This window comes from Salmo salar, chromosome 18 (genome assembly GCF_965601325.2).
Source record: "Salmo salar chromosome 18, fSalSal1, whole genome shotgun sequence".
In the NCBI taxonomy this organism is placed as follows: Eukaryota; Metazoa; Chordata; class Actinopteri; order Salmoniformes; family Salmonidae; genus Salmo; species Salmo salar.
In genome coordinates this window covers 21007487-21025094 of record NC_138308.1, presented here as the reverse complement: position 1 = coordinate 21025094, position 17608 = coordinate 21007487, and the positions used below count along the sequence as shown (strand labels likewise).

The 17608-nt window shown below is 41.6% G+C and overlaps 1 protein-coding gene across 1 annotated transcript in view; it reads left to right on the top strand.

Annotated features, from left to right (window-relative positions):
- LOC106577019 (E3 ubiquitin-protein ligase NEURL1) overlaps positions 1-13858 on the top strand; it is a 61031-nt gene extending 47173 nt beyond the window's left edge. Inside the window, exons 5-6 of the mRNA XM_014154663.3 lie at positions 5361-5528; positions 5997-13858. Of these exons, the coding sequence (XP_014010138.2) occupies positions 5361-5528; positions 5997-6241 (413 nt within the window). The 3' untranslated portion in view covers positions 6242-13858. The remainder of the gene's footprint in view (positions 1-5360; positions 5529-5996) is intronic.
- Positions 13859-17608: the final 3750 nt, after the last annotated feature.

The window sequence follows — 17608 nt, the reverse complement described above, 5'->3', positions numbered from 1 at the left end:
ACCTTCAGCTCCCTCCACAGATTTTCTATGGGATTAAGGTCTGGAGACTGGCTAGGCCACTCCAGGACCTTAATGTGCTTCTTCTTGAGCCACTCCTTTGTTGCCTTGGCCGTGTGTTTTGGGTCATTGTCATGCTGGAATACCCATCCATGACCCATTTTCAATGCCCTGGCTGAGGGAAGGAGGTTCTCACCCAAGATTTGACGGTACATGGCCCCGTCCATCGACCCTTTGATGCGGTGAAGTTGTCCTGTCCCCTTAGCAGAAAAATAGCCCCTTAGCATAATGTTTCCACCTCCATGTTTGACGGTGGGGGATGGTGTTCTTGGGGTCATAGGCAGCATTCCTCCTCCTCCAAACACGGCGAGTTGAGTTCATTTTGGTCTCATCTGACCACAACACTTTCACCCAGTTGTCCTCTGAATCATTCAGATGTTCATTGGCAAACTTCAGATGTGCATGTATATGTGCTTTCTTGAGCAGGGGGACCTTGCGGGCGCTGCAGGATTTCAGTCCTTCACGGCGTAGTGTGTTACCAATTGTTTTCTTGGTGACTATGGTCCCAGCTGCCTTGAGATCATTGACAAGATCCTCCCGTGTAGTTCTGGGCTGATTCCTCACCGTTCTCATGATCATTGCAACTCCACGAGGTGAGATCTTGCATGGAGCCCCAGGCCAAGGGAGATGGACAGTTATTTTGTGTTTCTTCCATTTGCAAATAATTGCACCAACTGTTGTCACCTTCTCACCAAGCTGCTTGGCGATGGTCTTGTAGCCCATTCCAGCCTTGTGTAGGTCTACAATCTTGTCCCTGAAATCCTTGGAGAGCTCTTTGGTCTTGGCCATGGTGGAGAGTTTGGAATCTGATTGATTGATTGCTTCTGTGGACAGGTGTCTTTTTATACAGGTAACAAGCTGAGATTAGGAGCACTCCCTTTAAGAGTGTGCTCCTAATCTCAGCTCGTTACCTGTATAAAAGACACCTGGAAGCCAGAAATCTTTCTGATTGCGAGGGGGTCAAATACTTATTTCCCTCATTAAAATGCAAATCAATTTATAACATTTTTGACATGCGTTTTTCGTTGTTATTCTGTCTCTCATTGTTCAAATAAACCTACCATTAAAATTATAGACTGATCATTTCTTTGTCAGTGGGCAAACGTACAAAATCAGCAGGGGATCAAATACTTTTTTCCTTCACTGTAGCTTCTCCTCCCAGAGTTTGTAAATTAAGGCGAGCATTCCATCTTCAGTTCTACTCCTTTTCTATGAACTCACTTGTTATCGGAAGTGGCTCCAACAGATGGAAGTTTACCACAGCTCACTTGCTGATTGGGAAATGAATCCTAGCCTAGCCTAGTTGACTGAATCCATTCAGTTATGACTCTAGGCAACTGTAAAGGCCAATTAGAACATGGTGCAATAACGTATTTGCATAGTAGTTGAGCACATTAAAAAGCTGTTTCTCTCCACATGCACACAGACACACACACACTTACTGTATGACCATAAGAACACTCTAATTCCCTAACTGTAAGTCATCTCAGGTGCAGACTAACACATCATGCCCAATCTGTACATACCATGACAAGCTTGTCCGGTGAGGAGGCCTAAGGGGGAAAACCCTGTCTTGATTGAATCCAGCAAAATGTTGGTTTTAGGACCAGCCCATGATAAATGAACAGTAGAATAACATGTTATAAATAATGGCTGACAGGGAAGGGTGCTGTTGGAAATGGGGAATTAATGGCGAACTGCATGTGGAGGTTTGTGGTCGTATTTAATTTCACTTGGCTTTGCAGTGATTCTCCTGTTTGTAAGTGGATTCTAGGGCTGGAATTTAAAGGGATCCTGCAAGATTTTGGCAATTAACCTTTAGACTTCCAGTCATTGCACTAACGCTAGCCAGCATTGGCTCGGGAAACTATCTCTAACTTCCTTCATACTGTACGCAGAGACATAAAAAATGTATCCACAAGTTAATTTGACTCTGGGTAAGTAGAAAAACTGAATTGACAAAATCTTGCAGTGTCCCTTTAGCAGACCTACAATGTGGTACACAGAGAAATGAGGAAATACAGATTTGAAGAAAGAGTATTTGTTAAGCTGTGTTTACAGGTTGAAACAAATCATAACTCACTGAAGATGTAAGCATACATTATAATAATGCAGGATCATGTATTTTTCTGGTTTGCAAGCAAGTTCATTACTAGATGTTCATGACTTTGATACTGGCTGTGAGGCAGAATGCAGTTTAAGCACAGATGTGTGTGCTCTCTAGGTTGTTAACAAGCTCCGCTGAGGCCAAGGATATTTGTCATCACGCCCTGAACACCCTGTTCCCCCTGCTTGGCTTTGTTTTCTGGCCAACTTGTTAATAAGAATGATCGTGTCTCAATTCGTTTGATTATTCTCCAAACTGAATGCTAGAATAGAGTGTTTGAGAGGAATATTGCAATGTCTTTAAAGACGACTTTAAAAAAAAAAATGTGATGGAACTGATCATGAGCTGCTTTGATATTACAAGGTAGTTTGTGTGTCCTATCTGTTCCACTGTCATACCCCCTCTCCTCTTCTCCTCTCCTGGGTTGAGGAGGTTATTTCTGTCCTACGTGGGCCCAGCAGCAGCATCAGACAGCTAGCAGAGCCCCCTGTCCATTAGGGGGGCTCTGCTAGCTGCTGTACTAACTGTTTATGATGCCTTCCATATGCATTATTAAAATGTAATTGCGTCTCACATTCAGGAGCCAGCGTTTTCCCCCATACCTTACTATCCTAGCAGTGGCCTCCTCTCTCTCTCTCGTTCTCTACCTCCTCTCTCTCTCACTCTACCTCCACCCCCCCCTCTCTTTCTCTCTCCCCTCTTATGACTCTGACAGCGCGTCTCATTACCCCCTCCAGCTGTGGGGAGGGCAGCTCTGACGTTTCTCTCCGCCCACACACTGGCGCCACATGCCACACGTTGCCATGGAAACGTACCGCCACCTTTTGAAAGTGGCACTTGTCCGTGGTCGGGTGTCGTTAGAGCTGTGAAATGAAGCAGATGGGAGTTCATCACTATTACATGGTCATGGAGTCTGTGTGAATATCTGAGTTTGCTTGTATAAGCTTCATAAACGTACTTGTTTATGTCTGAATTCCCATTGCAACTCCACACATACATTCTAGATGGGGCTTAAGCGTGATAATATAAACATGGTTTGAAACATATGTTAATATTATGTAAGTACAGTGGCTGATGTCCCTACAGCACCAATGGAGTAGCAAACTGAACGAGGCCGTATATGATAATATATGCCATTTAGTACACGCTATTATCCAAAATGACTTAGCCATGAGTTTATACATTTTATATTCACTGTATGGGTGGTCCCGGGAATCTTACCCACTCGCCTGGTGTTGCAAGACCCATGCTCTTCCAACTGAGCTATAGAGGACAACAAATGAGACCTCAAATATAATCCTAGTATTTATTGTAAGGTCAGGCATTGAAAAGTCTGTCTTAATGAGTATGTTTATGTGGTTTGATGCAGTAAATCTGTCACATAAAAAAAAAAAACAACCATGGCGGTGTGGCAAAGATCACTGCCAACGATAAGAAGGTGATATAATGCACTAAATAACCACAGTGGATTTATCTGGGGCACCATGCAGACCTCCCAGGCTTCCCTACATACTCAAATGCCCTCAGATGTTGTCCATTCCAGATAGAAGGGCCAGGAGTGCATTCATATGATGGCAGGATCTGAACCTAATCCTGGATGAAAGGGTTTATGAATAGACATGAAGGGTATCTGTCTGTCTGTCTGTCTTTCTGTCTGGTCTCCTATTAGATGCGACCAGGATGTTACCAGACAGCTGTGCAGCCGGTCAGTCACACAGGTCAGGTTAACGATCATGAGAAAGTTTGCAAGCAAACCTATGTAACTATAGTAGTCTACCACAATGTCCCTGTCCTTGTTGCTAGTAATGCTGGGGATGTATTTGGTTGACACGTTTTAAAGATGATACTGTGTATCTGCAAGTGGTACATTGATCCATTTGTCACTAGTGTAATAACCAACTTTGGTTTTACAAGTTACTTCTTTACACTCCAAACAGTTTCCCTACGGCTCGGAGGCGCCTGCATGGTCCTAAAGCACACTGTTGCCTTGTTTTGTATCACATTCCAATGATAAAACTGGGCGGGACAAAAATGCGATTTCAGAATGTGGGGGGGGGGGGGGGGGGGGGGGGACATGTCCCCAGTGAATGTTGCGCCCCTGGTAATAACCATGCAAGAAACCAAACATGGTTGAGTGTAACCTTGTTCAATACAACAATAAACACTAGTAAGACTAGGGCTAGGATAGCTTTTAAAGGCTCCAAGCCTGTGAATTTACTCTCTCTTCTCCTTTGCCATTTCCCTCAGCCCACAGTACAGTGTGTCTGTTAATGTTTGAACATTTTGAACAGCAACCTGGCCACCATATGAACCACTGTTTGCAGAAGCTAACAAGGCTTGTTTATTTAGATTGAAACTGAAACCACAGCAGTAAGGGTGGTCCAAGAGAGATGGGAACTCAGGGGAACGGATAGGGGAAAGAATAGGGGCACCCCATTGTCAAGGCTCTATAGCATTAGACCCCGCTCAGTTTTTTTCAGGTCTCATCGACTAAAGCACAGCTGTTTGCAGTTGTTTTTAATCTTAGGGAGTGAAGTCACAGATCTCTGCCATTTCAGGGAGACTTGGGGTACGGGATCCGGAAAAAACTGGGTAATGTGTAGGTTAGTTGCGTATGCTTGCTGTTGCTTGCAAACTGACAGTGTTGTTTCATTTGGCACATAAGAGATGCGTTATGCCATGCCTATACCAGTGCAAGAGGAGTTTTATGGCAGACATCAAGTTGTGTAAACATAAATGGTTTTATGCCATTCAGACATAGCCTACTAGGTCTGTGGATTTGGAACTGTCAGAGCTTTTCTCCTCTGCGGAGAGAGATGTCAATGTGAGGGCTGATGTCAAATAGGGCTGCCGGTGCTGCTGTTCAGAATAGATGGAGATGGCACAGGACAGACACAGTAGACTCTCTCTTCCATGGCCAGAGGGATTGTATATGTGGGGGGATGGTGAGGGGGGCGAGACTACAATACCTCAAGGGCTCCTGACTCACTCATAGACACACAAAAATGTGTGTGCTTTAGTCAGCTTTAGCCAGACTCTCAAAGTTGAACTTCGTCATATTCTGACATAGTGTTATTACACCATATCTATGGAGATCCGCAAATAACTAGACCCAGCGTTTTCCTTTCTGAGGTATTTGTACGTACATGCGTTCAGAGTAGTTTGCATGTGACACAGTGCTTCTCTGTGCCCTCAGGCTCGTCTCTGAATGCAGACCCTCGGGGACTGTCAATTCCCAGCTCCCCCAACACCCCCACTCTGCGTTGCAGCATCAGCTCCGAGCCCAACTTCAACTCCAACCTGAACATCAACCTCAACACCAGTCTCAACGCCAGCAACCCACCAGCCTTCAGCAGCTCCACAGGTAAACCTTCTTTCCATTAGTACCTTGTGTCTCACTCACCAGGTTATCCCTGTGTTGTCTTTCACTCTCTTTTCTCTCTCTTTTCTCTCTTCTCTCTGTAGGATGTAGGATCTTAATTTGATCAAGGAATGTGACAGAACAGTCAACATACCATGACCAAGAAAGGCAACGTCAGTTGCAGTAAACGTAACCAGCATTTGTTGAGAGTTTCTTTTGACTTTAATAGGCTGGAAATGTGATGTTTATATTGCACAATATCACACCTGTTATGATGGTTAAGCCCCTCTCAACAGGATGAGCACAAGTTATTTGATGCAATATCCTGTAATATGTAAACAAAGAAGAGAGCATTCCAGAGCAGATACAGTATAGATAGTCAGAAATTGAAAAACTATTAAGTACAGTTTCCAAGTTATACTGTATGCAAATGATCCACCTAACTCTAAAACCTATTCCATTATCTCCCAGGTACGAGCCCCAGCTCGCCATTCTCCAGCCACTCGGAATCCCCCACCTTCCCATCATGCTCTGGCTCGTGGAGTGACGAGTGCACCATCTGCTATGAGAACGTGGTGGACACGGTGCTGTACGCCTGTGGTCACATGTGTCTCTGCTACGCCTGTGGCCTCAAACTGAAGAAGATGGCCAATGCCAGCTGCCCGATCTGCAGGAGGACAATCAAAGACATTATAAAGACCTACCGGAGCACGTAGGATCTGCCTGGCTGTGTAATATCAAGGCTCATTCATCAAAGAAACCATTGAGATCTATTGGAGCATGAACGTTTGGCCTGACTGTCTCAATATTGCTCAGTAACATTATGAGATTCAGCATCATGCAGTTGGACCATCAAAGATATCAGAAAAACATGTTGGGATATGAATACATTGTAAAGATTAACAGGAAGAGGTAATACTGGCCTCCAGTGTGTCACTGTGGCCCAGATACTGGATTGGGTTCAGCCACCATGGAGCTGGACTTAACCAGGAGGGATCTGGCTCACTCTCTGCAGAACAATCATCATTCATCCCACTGATGATATCATTGCTGCTAGGATGTTTCAGAGACATGAATCTCTCCAGAGCCTTGAAGGCAGCAAGGGGAATTATCTATCTATGGTTTTATCAGCACCCTGGACCTATCATTCAGAATGTTGCAGTTATAAATGTATTGTACAGCACAGACATTCAATATCATGAAAGATGGAGAATTGTGTCTGTTAGGACTGTGATGGTCATTGAATTTTGGATAACGGTATTTGGCCAGCCAAATGACCGCGGTCACCATAATGACCGTTCGAATAGAAGAAAAAAAATAATGATTTTAGACTGACATTTTATCCACCGCCCATGATTGCATGTGCTGCCACATAATTTAATGAATTGAACGGGCTTCGCCACTCAAGTCAGTGATGACATAATAGGTGGACTGGCGGCCATTGTGAGTGTACCAATAGGAGCAAAGCAGGAAGTAAAATATGTGCTGTGATTTGTTGATTCAACTGAACTGACATTACAAAAAATACATTCCATTGCATGAGCCACATCAGTTAACATAATTTAAATGAACATTCTGCATTACCATGAAAATTATTGCATCCCAATACCAGGCAGTCATTGCGAGTAGTGTACCCATGAGTTTACCAGTCAAATTGCAAGGGTTTAAGGTTCCAAGCCCATTATATTCATTCTATGTGTACTGCTGCTGCATTGTGGGGGGCGTTGCCTAGGCAACCAAAGACTAATTCGCTTGTTTTAGCAAGTTGTTAATAGTCCACGTTACATCCAAAACGGACTCAACCGCATGAATGCCCTGCCGTCTCATTTTCAGTCAGCAGTTCGTTATGACAGTTATTTTATTTTCATGACGGTCTTCATACATAACTGTCAGTTATACAGTAATTGTGGCAGCCCTAGTGTCTGTGCAATTCATTTCCATCTGTGACGCTCTGAATGTTCCACCTGGTTGAATAATAACGTTACCCTTTGGACAAGTGACTCATGAATGAAGAGGACATGCAGTTTTTAGTTTGTTTGGTTGGAGAAGAAAGTGAAAGATATCGCCATGTAAAAGGGATGGTGTAATCAGCGGAAGTATTGTACCTGTGAAAAGTAAGGAATATAGTAATTAGCTATGTGCCTATGTTGCATGAATAATCCCTTACATGCATTCTCTACCCAGTCTCAACGACACTCTAGGGAAGATCACATGCAGGCAAAAATGTGAGAATACAGTCAGCTGGTCACCATAGAATGTTATAGATTCAAGGTGGATGTAAATCTGTGTGGCTAGAGCAGGGGTGTCAAACTCATTTTGCCCCGGGGCCGCATTCGGTTTTCAACAAGGTACGGATAGCTCCACTGAAAATGTGTTATTTCCTTACCATCAAAATTGACAAATTGTCTTTTGGAATTTTCAATGCTCCTTGACTGTCTAGCTTTCATTTAGATGATTATTAGCGAACTGGACACAGTAAAAAAAAAAAAACTACAAAAAAATGTATGAATGTAGATTCATTGTTTGTCCTGTTTGTCCTGTTTGTCCTGTCCGTCTGTCCCCCCCCTCCCCCAAAATGTTTTGTTACTCAAACCACCCGCGGGCTGGATTGGATCCCCCATGGGCTGTATGTTTGACATCCCTGGGATAGAGGATGTTCTGTGTATAGTGAGGGGAGACGTGACCATAGACTTCGTTACACAGTGTAGGGGCACTTTGGTCCTGTGTATGTGTCTGCACAATGTTCAGTGCACAGAAACCCTTAGCAAAGACGCAACATGTATATCAAAGCTCTAACTGTCTGAAGGGTCGTAAAATGCCGACTCTATTGTATACAGCCATCTTCCTGACTCTCTTCTAACTATCTCTGGTTAATTATTGTGCCATTTCCTGGGTGTATTGGAAGTAATCGCAGGTTGAAGTTTATTGGGATGAGTCTTGACCTTCAGGCAGAACTGAGCGATTTCCACTAGATGGGTAAACTCCAAAGTCAAAATGGGCTATATTGTAAAAATTCATGAACACAAAACTGTGACCCACCACCTTGATTTGGTCCTATCTAGCAACATTTTTAATTGTGTTTTTTACATTGGTAGAGACTCAGAGCTAAAAAGGTTTTATATCATACACTGCAGTTGAGGAACAATGGGAAAGTAATCTTGCTTTGAAAGTTGATGAACTTGTAACCCCACTTTTGAGAAAATAGCCATTGAATGTTTTGGTACACCTACTGGAGAGCTCTTCTATGTCTACACCTATTCAGCATCGTTCACACACTCTTAAGCCTTAGCCCCACCCATCTCTTTAAAGATTCACGTGTGAGGCTGTGCTAAACAGAGTGAGTAAGGTTGTGAAGTAAACAACCAAAGATTAAGACTAAAAGTATAGAAAGTAGTAGTCAAATAAAATAAAATAAAATGTTATTGGTCACATACACGTGTTTAGCAGATGTTATTGTGGGTGTAGCAAAATGCTTGTGTTTCTAGCTCCGACAGTGCAGTAATATCTAACAATTTCACAACATATACTCAATACACACAAATCTAAGTAAAGTAATGATGAATTAAGAATATATACACAACCGTTCAAAAGTTTGTGGTCACTTGGAAATGTCCTTGTTTTTGAAAGAAAAGCACATTGTTTTGTCCATTAAAATAACATCAAATTGATCAGAAATACAGTGATTACATTGTTAATGTTGTAAATAACTATTGTAGTTGGAAACAGCAGAGTTTTTTTTTCATGGGATATCTACATAGGCATACAGAGGCCCATTATCAGCAACCATCACTCCTGTGTTCCAATGGCACGATGTGTTAGCTAATACATGTTTATAATTTTAAAAGGCTAATTGATCATTAGACTGGTGTTTTGCAGGCACTATTTAATGAAGCTGCCAGTTGAGGACTTCTGAGGCGTCTGTTTCTCAAACTAGACACGCTAATGGGCTTGTCCTCTTGCTCAGTTGTGCACCGGGGCCTCCCACTTTTTCTATTCTGGTTAGAGCCAGTTTGCGCTGTTCTGTGAGGGGAGTAGTACACAGCGTTGTACGAGATCTTCAGTTTCTTGGCAATTTCTCAGAACAAGAATAGACTGACGAGTTTCAGAAGAAAGTTCGTTGTTTCTGGCCATTTTGAGCCTGTAATCCAACCCACAAATGCTGATGATCCAGATACTCAACAAGTCTTAAGAAGGCCAGTTTTATTGCTTCTTTAATAAGCACAACAGTTTTCAGCTGTGCTAACAAAATTGCAAAAGGGTTTTCTAATGATCAATTAGCCTTTAAAAATGATAAACTTGGATTAGCTAACACAACATGCCATTGGAACACAGGAGTGATGGTTGCTGATAATGGGCCTCTGTACGCCTTTGTAGACATTCCATAAAAAATCTGCAGTTTCCAGCTACAATAGTCATTTATAACATTTACAATGCCTACACTGTATTTCTGATCAATTTTATGTTATTTTAATGGACAAAAAATGTGTTTTCTTTCAAAAACAAGGACATTTCTAAGTGACCCCAAACTTTTGAACGTTAGTGTAAATATATGGACTAGCAATGTCAGAGCAGCATAGACTAAGATACAGTAGAATAGAATACAGTATATACCTATGAGATGGGTAATGCAAGATATGTAAGCATTATTAAAGTTACTAGTGTTCCATTTATTAAAGGAGCCAGTGATTTCAAGTCTATGTATATAGGCAGCAGCCTCTAATGAGCTCCCAAGTGGCGCAGCAGTCTAGGGCACTGCATCTCAGTGCAAGAGGCGTCACTACAGTCCCTGGTTCGTTTCCAGGCGGTATCACATCTGGCTGTGATTGGGAGTCCCATAGGGTGGCGCACAATTGTCCCAGCGTCATCCGGGTTTGGCTAGGGTAGGCTGTCATTGTAAATAAGAATTTGTTCTTAACTGACTTGCCTAGTTAAATAAAGGTTAAATAAATAAAACATGTGCTAGTGATGGCTATTTAACAGTTTGATGGCCTTGAGCTAGAAGCTGTTTTTCAGTCTCTCGGTCCCAGCATGGATGCACCTGTACTGACCTCGCCTTCTGGATGATAACGGGGTGAACAGGCAGTGGCTCGGGTGGTTGTTGTCCTTGATGATCTTGTTGGCCTTCCTTTGACATCGGGTGCTGTAGGTGTCCTGGAGAGCAGGTAGTTTGCCCCTGTTGATGCGTTGGGCAGCGCACCACCCTCTGGAGAGCCCTGTGGTTGCGGGTGGCGCAGTAGCCGTACCAGGCGGCGATACAGCCCGACAGGATGTTCTCAATTGTGCATCTGTAAAAGTTTGACGGTTTTAGGTGCCAAGCCAAATTTCTTCAGCCACCTGAGGTTGAAAAGGTGCTGTTGCGTTTCTGGTAAACACACACTACATCAAATTAAAATCAAAGTTTATTTGTCACATGCACAGGATACATAACATGCGTACGGTGCAGTTAAATGGTTACTTGCATAGTGGATTCTTTTGTTTAGATCCATAATCCTATCCCATACTATGCATGAATCTGCAGGTAGCTAAAGCTAATCAACTAGGTTAAATGTTAGCTATCTGAGTAGCAATGCAAATGGATTTCTGAGATACTAATAATTACTACACAGTTCATACACGTAACATTAGCTAGCGAGCCAGCCAGCTAACATGTGCTAGCTAGCTAACAGTATGCTTTAACTTGCAATGAAAATGACTTTTTGACCAAATTAGAAACTTAAAATATATGAAAATGTAGCTAGACTCTTACCCATATACATGAATGAATGCTTCACCCTCTCTGTCATGGATGCCATGGTTGCCCTTAGCTAACCAACTAAGTTAATAACTATAACTAGCAATGCAAATGTCTTTCTGAGACTCCCCCCCCCCCCCCCTTTATTTAACTAGGAAAGTCAGTTAGGGACAAACTCTTATTTACAATAAATGCTTACACCGGTCAAACCTGGACGATGCTGGGCCAATTGTGCGCCACCTTATGGGACTCCCAATCACGGCCGGATGTGATACAGCTTGGAAACAAACCAGGGACTGTAGTGACGCCTCTTGCACTGAGATGCAGTGCCTTAGACCGCTGCGCCACTTGGGAGCAAAAATATGAAAATGAAAAGGACTTTCTGACTAAATTAGAAATGTATAATATCTGAAAATGTAGCTAGACTCTTACCCGTACATGGATGAACGCTTCTCCCTCACTGTCATGGATTTCATGGTTGCCCTTAGTTTGAAGATGTAATCCAGATACAGGGGTTTTATACAACAGCCTTCTGTGTTCTCTTTTCGACTCCCACCGCATTTACAATAATACTCTGCTTCCACCGGGCATTCCACTGATTTCAAAACTCGGTCAACTTCCGTGACAACAACACTGTTGATCTCCATTTTTTTCCCCCATCACTGTCATCATATTTTTACCTAAATCAGGGATTTCCTCATTGTCTGATTAATTTTCAGAGTCAGCATGGCATGATTGTTCTCCAGAAAGTAGTTCATCACAACTTTTTCCCATTGATCTTTGTCGATAGTTTTATGTTATCCAAAGTTACTCCTTGGCACCCCTGTTATCCAAGGTACTGTACATTACTGTCCTAATAATTGTTTTAAATACAAAACCATGCTTGACCTTCTTTCTCTGTTACTGTAAGGTTGCTTGCATCCATCAATATTGTTATGGTAAAGGTAACCTCATCCCCAGAATAATTGCAAAAGAGCCGGCTGGTGGACAATATTATAGTAAAGGAAAAAGGATATTTCTCCGCTGTTCCCCGGGACCCGAAGATGTGGATTAAGGCAGCCCCCCCGCACCTCTGATTCAGAGGGGTTGAGTTAAATGCTGAAGACACATTTCAGTTAAATGCATTCGGTTGTACAACTGACTAGGTATCCCCCTTTCAGTGAGAAATTCCCTGTGTGATACATATAATGCTTTCATGCTTTGTGTTTTTGCTGTTTACACAGGAAACTGTAAACATCTGTGTCATCACATGTGTGGAAGTCATGGATCTAGCTAGCTGATTATTGTTGCACAGTATGTGAGCTTTAGACTTGAAGTGCTGCTTTCTGTATTTTAGGCAAATCTTTTTAACAAACTAATCTTTAAGTTTTCATAATACAGTGTTTTTAATCTAAAATGTTTAAAAGACAACAATGGTCATGTATAGAGGAAAAACAAGCCATTTTTCAGGTTCATTAAAAAAAGGTTGAATTATATGTACATTTTCTTAAAGAATGTGTTGGTTTATGGTGTCAACATGTTCCATCTCATCCCTCTGTTACAGAAACTGATCAAGTTTGAATATGATAGAAGAGTATTTTCTTGTGTGCCTTTTGGAGAAGAGAACTTTGATCAGTTACAACACTGTAAAATGTTCAGGCAAATGAATATTCAGGTGAATATTTACCCCAGTTCACTCCTACATGGGAATGAAGACTTGCGTAAATTACACATCCCATCTATTGAAGTAAAAATATGGTGTTTAAAAGCCAACATTTGAGTGTGAGTAATGTGTGTATGAAGTTATTCAGTGCTGTTAATAGAAACTGTCTAAATAACACAAGCCCCCGCTGTCATTGTATTGCATAATACTGGAATTATATTGGCTCGAGAAGTGGTCCGCTTTGATTTTTCTAGTGGTTCAGTTTTTCTGACCACATTAGTACATACAGAGATCAACCATGGAGACATTTTAACAGAGAAAAAGTATGATAATGATATTGTGTTGTACAGTACGATCATTATTTATTTTGTTAATCATATTATTAATTATTATGTTTGTTTTATATATTGTACAGGATGTCAAAATAACAAATAAATGTAGAGGTCTTGTCAATTGTTTAATTTCTACTGAGGTAAAAATTACAAAACATAAAAGTTAACCTACTGTACTAGTGTGGGTTGAAATATGATTTTCCTTAGCAAACATTTGACTTTTTAGCCAAAAAGGTCTTTCCCAAAGACACTAGCTTTAGTTCTCTCCAATTTTACAAATGTTCAATCTTATATTGCAACATGTGTTGTACTGAAACATGGACAAAATGCACTCTCACACAATCTCTTCATCCCTTTATTTTATATTCAATATCTATAACCGTAAAATGGGACCAAATATTTACAGTCCAGACACAGCCATATGAGACAGGGTAGAAGTATTGCTTTTTGAAGCAGAAATCAAATCATTGTTTGTTCTTTCTACTTTTCAATTGATCATTTTGTCAAAACATCCCTCTGTGTGTACAATAATGATTAAGATAATTTTCTGAGTTGCAACATTATGTTCACTGTGCGAGTCAGATGGACATGACTTTCAATAAAGTTTAAGCGGTGTTTAAAAGCTAAATGCCTGGAACTACTTAACTTTTGTTACTAAACTAATTTACCTACACTTCACACAGATATGCATGGAATAATATGCATCATAACCTGTTATAACAAGCAATGTCAGTTTTGTCAACTTACTGGTCATGGTTATTACACTTGCCGGGATGCTGAGGTTGGCAAGTCCATTAGTGGACAAGTTACACTGAACAAAAATATAAATGCAACATGCAACAATTTCAAAGATTTTACTGAGCTACAGTTCATGTAAGGAAATCACTCAATTGAAATAAATGAATTAGGCCCTAATCTAGGTATTTCACATGACTGGGAATACAGATGTGAATCTGTTAGTCACATACCTTAAAAAAAGGTAGGGGCGTGGATCAGAAAAAACAGTCGGTATCGGGTGTGACCACCATTTGACTCAGGCAGCGCGACACATCTCCTTCGCATATAGTTGATCAGGCTGTTGATTGTGGCCTGTGGAATGTTGTCCCACTCCTCTTCAATGTATGTGTGAAGTTGCTGGATATTGTCAGGAACTGGAACACGCTTTCATACACGTCAATCCAGAGCATCCCAAACTGCTCAATGAGTGACATGCCTGGTGAGTATACAGGCCATGGAAGAACTGGGACATTTTCAGCTTCCAGGAATTGTGTACAGATCCTTGCGACATGCGGCCATGCATTATCATGCTGAAACATGAGGCGATGTCGGCGGATGAATGGCAAGCGACGGGCCTCAGGATCTCATCACTGTATATTTGTGCATCGATAAACTGCAAGTGTGCTCGTTTGTCCATAGCTTATGCCTGCCCATACCATAACCCCACCGCCACCATGGGGCACTCTGTTCACAAGGTTGACATCAGGAAACCACTGGCCCATGTGTCGCCATACACGCTGTCTACCATGTGCCCGGTACAGTTGAACCTGGGATTCATCGCTGAAGAGCACACTTTTCCGGCGTGCCAGTGGCCATCGAAGGTGAGCATTTGCCCCCTAAAGTCGGTTACGACGCCAAACTGCAGTCAGGTCAAGACCCTGGTGAGAACGATAAGGATGCAGATGAGCTTCCCCGGGACGATTTCTGACAGTTTGTGTAGAAATTCTTTGGTTGTGCAAACCCACAGTTTCATCAGTTGTCCGGTCTCAGACGATCCCGTAGGTGAACAATGCCTGATGTGGAGGTCCTGGGCTGGTGTGGTTACCTATGGTCTGCAGTTGTGATGACGGATGGACATACTGCCAAATTCTCTAAAAGTACATTGGAGGTGGCTTATGGTAGAGAAATTAAATTAAAATGAGCTGGAAACAGCTCTGGTAGACATGCCTGCAGTCAGCCTGCTAATTGCACGCTCCCTCAAAACTTGAGACATCTGGTACATTTTAGAGTGACATTTAATTGTCCCCAGCACAAGGTGCACCTGTGTAATGATTATGCTGTTTAATCAGCTTCTTGATATGCCACACCTGTCAGGTGTATGGATTATCTTAGCAAAGGGGAAATGCTCACTAACAGGGATGTAAACAAATTTGAGAGGAATATGCTTTTTGTGCGTATAATTTCTGAGATCTTTTATTTCAGCTGATGAAACATGGGACCAACACTTTACATGTTGCGTTTATATTTTTGTTCAGTGTAGATATGACTATAACAAAGCTGAGTTCATGACTGCTGGTAATATCTCTAATTTTACAGTCCCTTCAGAAACTATTCACACCCCTTGACTTTTTCCACATTTTGTTGTGTTACAGCCTGAATTTAAATACATTTCGATTTTTGGTCTCTGGCCTACACACAATACCCCATAATGTTACCAATGAATACAACATTTAAAGCTGAAGTGTCTTGAGTCAATACATATTCAACCCCTTTGTCATAGCAAGCCTAAATAAGTTCAGGAGTAAAAATGTGCTTAACAAGTCACATAATAAGTTGCATGGACTCACTCTCTGTGCAACAATAGTGTTTAACATGATTTTTGAATGAGTACCTCATCTCTGTACCCAACACATACAATTATCTTTAAGATTCCTTAGTTGAGCAGTGAATTTCAAACAGATTCAACCACAAAGACCAGGGAGGTTTTCCAATGCGTCTCAAAGGCACCTGTTGGTAGATGGGTAAAAAATAAAATATCCCTTTGAGAACGGTGAAGTTATTACAGTTTTTCCTCGATTGTTTACACACGTTTTCTGAAAGCATGCCTCATATTCTCAGAACTCTACACACAAATCAAAAAACACACACAATGGGCAAAACCACTCAATTCTCCAGCAAAATGAAACTTTACATTCAAAACAATGTTATTTCTTATCAAAATGGTATTTTGTTTTCAAATGACACACACAAACCATCATATGAATAGACACTTATAAGAACCAGTTGAACACTGATGTGCTCAATGTAAAACACTATGATGAATGGAAAACACTTCTTCTCCATTCATCATAATGACTTTTTTTGGTTCAGTGTTGCCATTACTACAGACAGTACATACATAAGTGTGTTGTAAAATATTTGAGAATATTGTTTTTATACTCAGAACACACAAATACACGGTAACAAATATTTTATTTTTCCCACATAAACAATGTACACAGTGTACATCCCATTCCCAACCAACACAAAGTTGCACATACAGTGGTCTACATACAAAACAGAAGAATGTAATGTATAAAGTTAAAATAAAAAAAATTATAATATATCTATTTTTTTAAACTATGCTGCATCCTCTCTTCTGTTGCGGTCTGGCCATAGCACCTCATCCACATCACAAGCAATGTTTTCCCTGGCCAAGCAGCGGGGGAAATATCGCCTAGCATGGCGATTCCAGCCATGAAAAGCATCAGCTGCTATATCTCCACATGCGTCTTCCATAGCTTGGAGAAGAGGTATACGCGTTTGTGGATTTCGGTCATACACTTTCCATCTCCAGGCAGAAAATAATTCCTCAATAGGATTGAGGAATGGAGAATATGGAGGGAGATAAACAACTAAAAAGCGTGGCTGGGCAGTGAACCAGTTCCGAACCAGAGCAGCCCTGTGGAAACTTACGTTGTCCCAAATGACAACGTACCTGAGCTGCTCTGGGCCATCTACCTGATCTGGTGGAATGAGTGTGTTGTGTAGGGTGTCCAGGAATGTGATCAGATGGGCGGTGTTGTAGGGGCCAAGGGTAGCATGGTGATGGATGACGCCGTGGTGGGTAATCGCTGCACACATTGTGATGTTCCCTCCGCGCTGGCCAGGGACTTGAACAATGCCACGCTGGCCAATGATATTCCTTCCCTCTTTCGTCTTTTTGTGAGGTTGAATCCAACCTCATCAATGAAAATGAACTGGTGCTCCACTGCAGCCACCTCTAGCTCAAGGACTCTCTGAAACACACATGACCATATCAGAAATAGACATGGAGTGGTCACTATTGTGAAGCACAATCATTATGATTACAATACTGAAATATGTATAATTTATACAGTGTTGAGAGTATGCATCAATTGTGGGATTGTATAGGACTCACTTGCACATAGTTATATCGCAATTCTTTGACTCTTTCTGAATTGCGTTCAAATGGCACCCTGTAGACCTGCTTCATCCTGAGATTATTTCTGCGCAAGACACGGTCCAGTGTTGATAAGCTTACCCTATCAATATTTTGAAATATCTCATTGTTTTCTATTATTTTTCTTTGTATTTGCCGTAATGTTATGGCGTTATTTTCTAGGACCATGTTCATGATTTCAGTTTCCTGTTCAGGAGA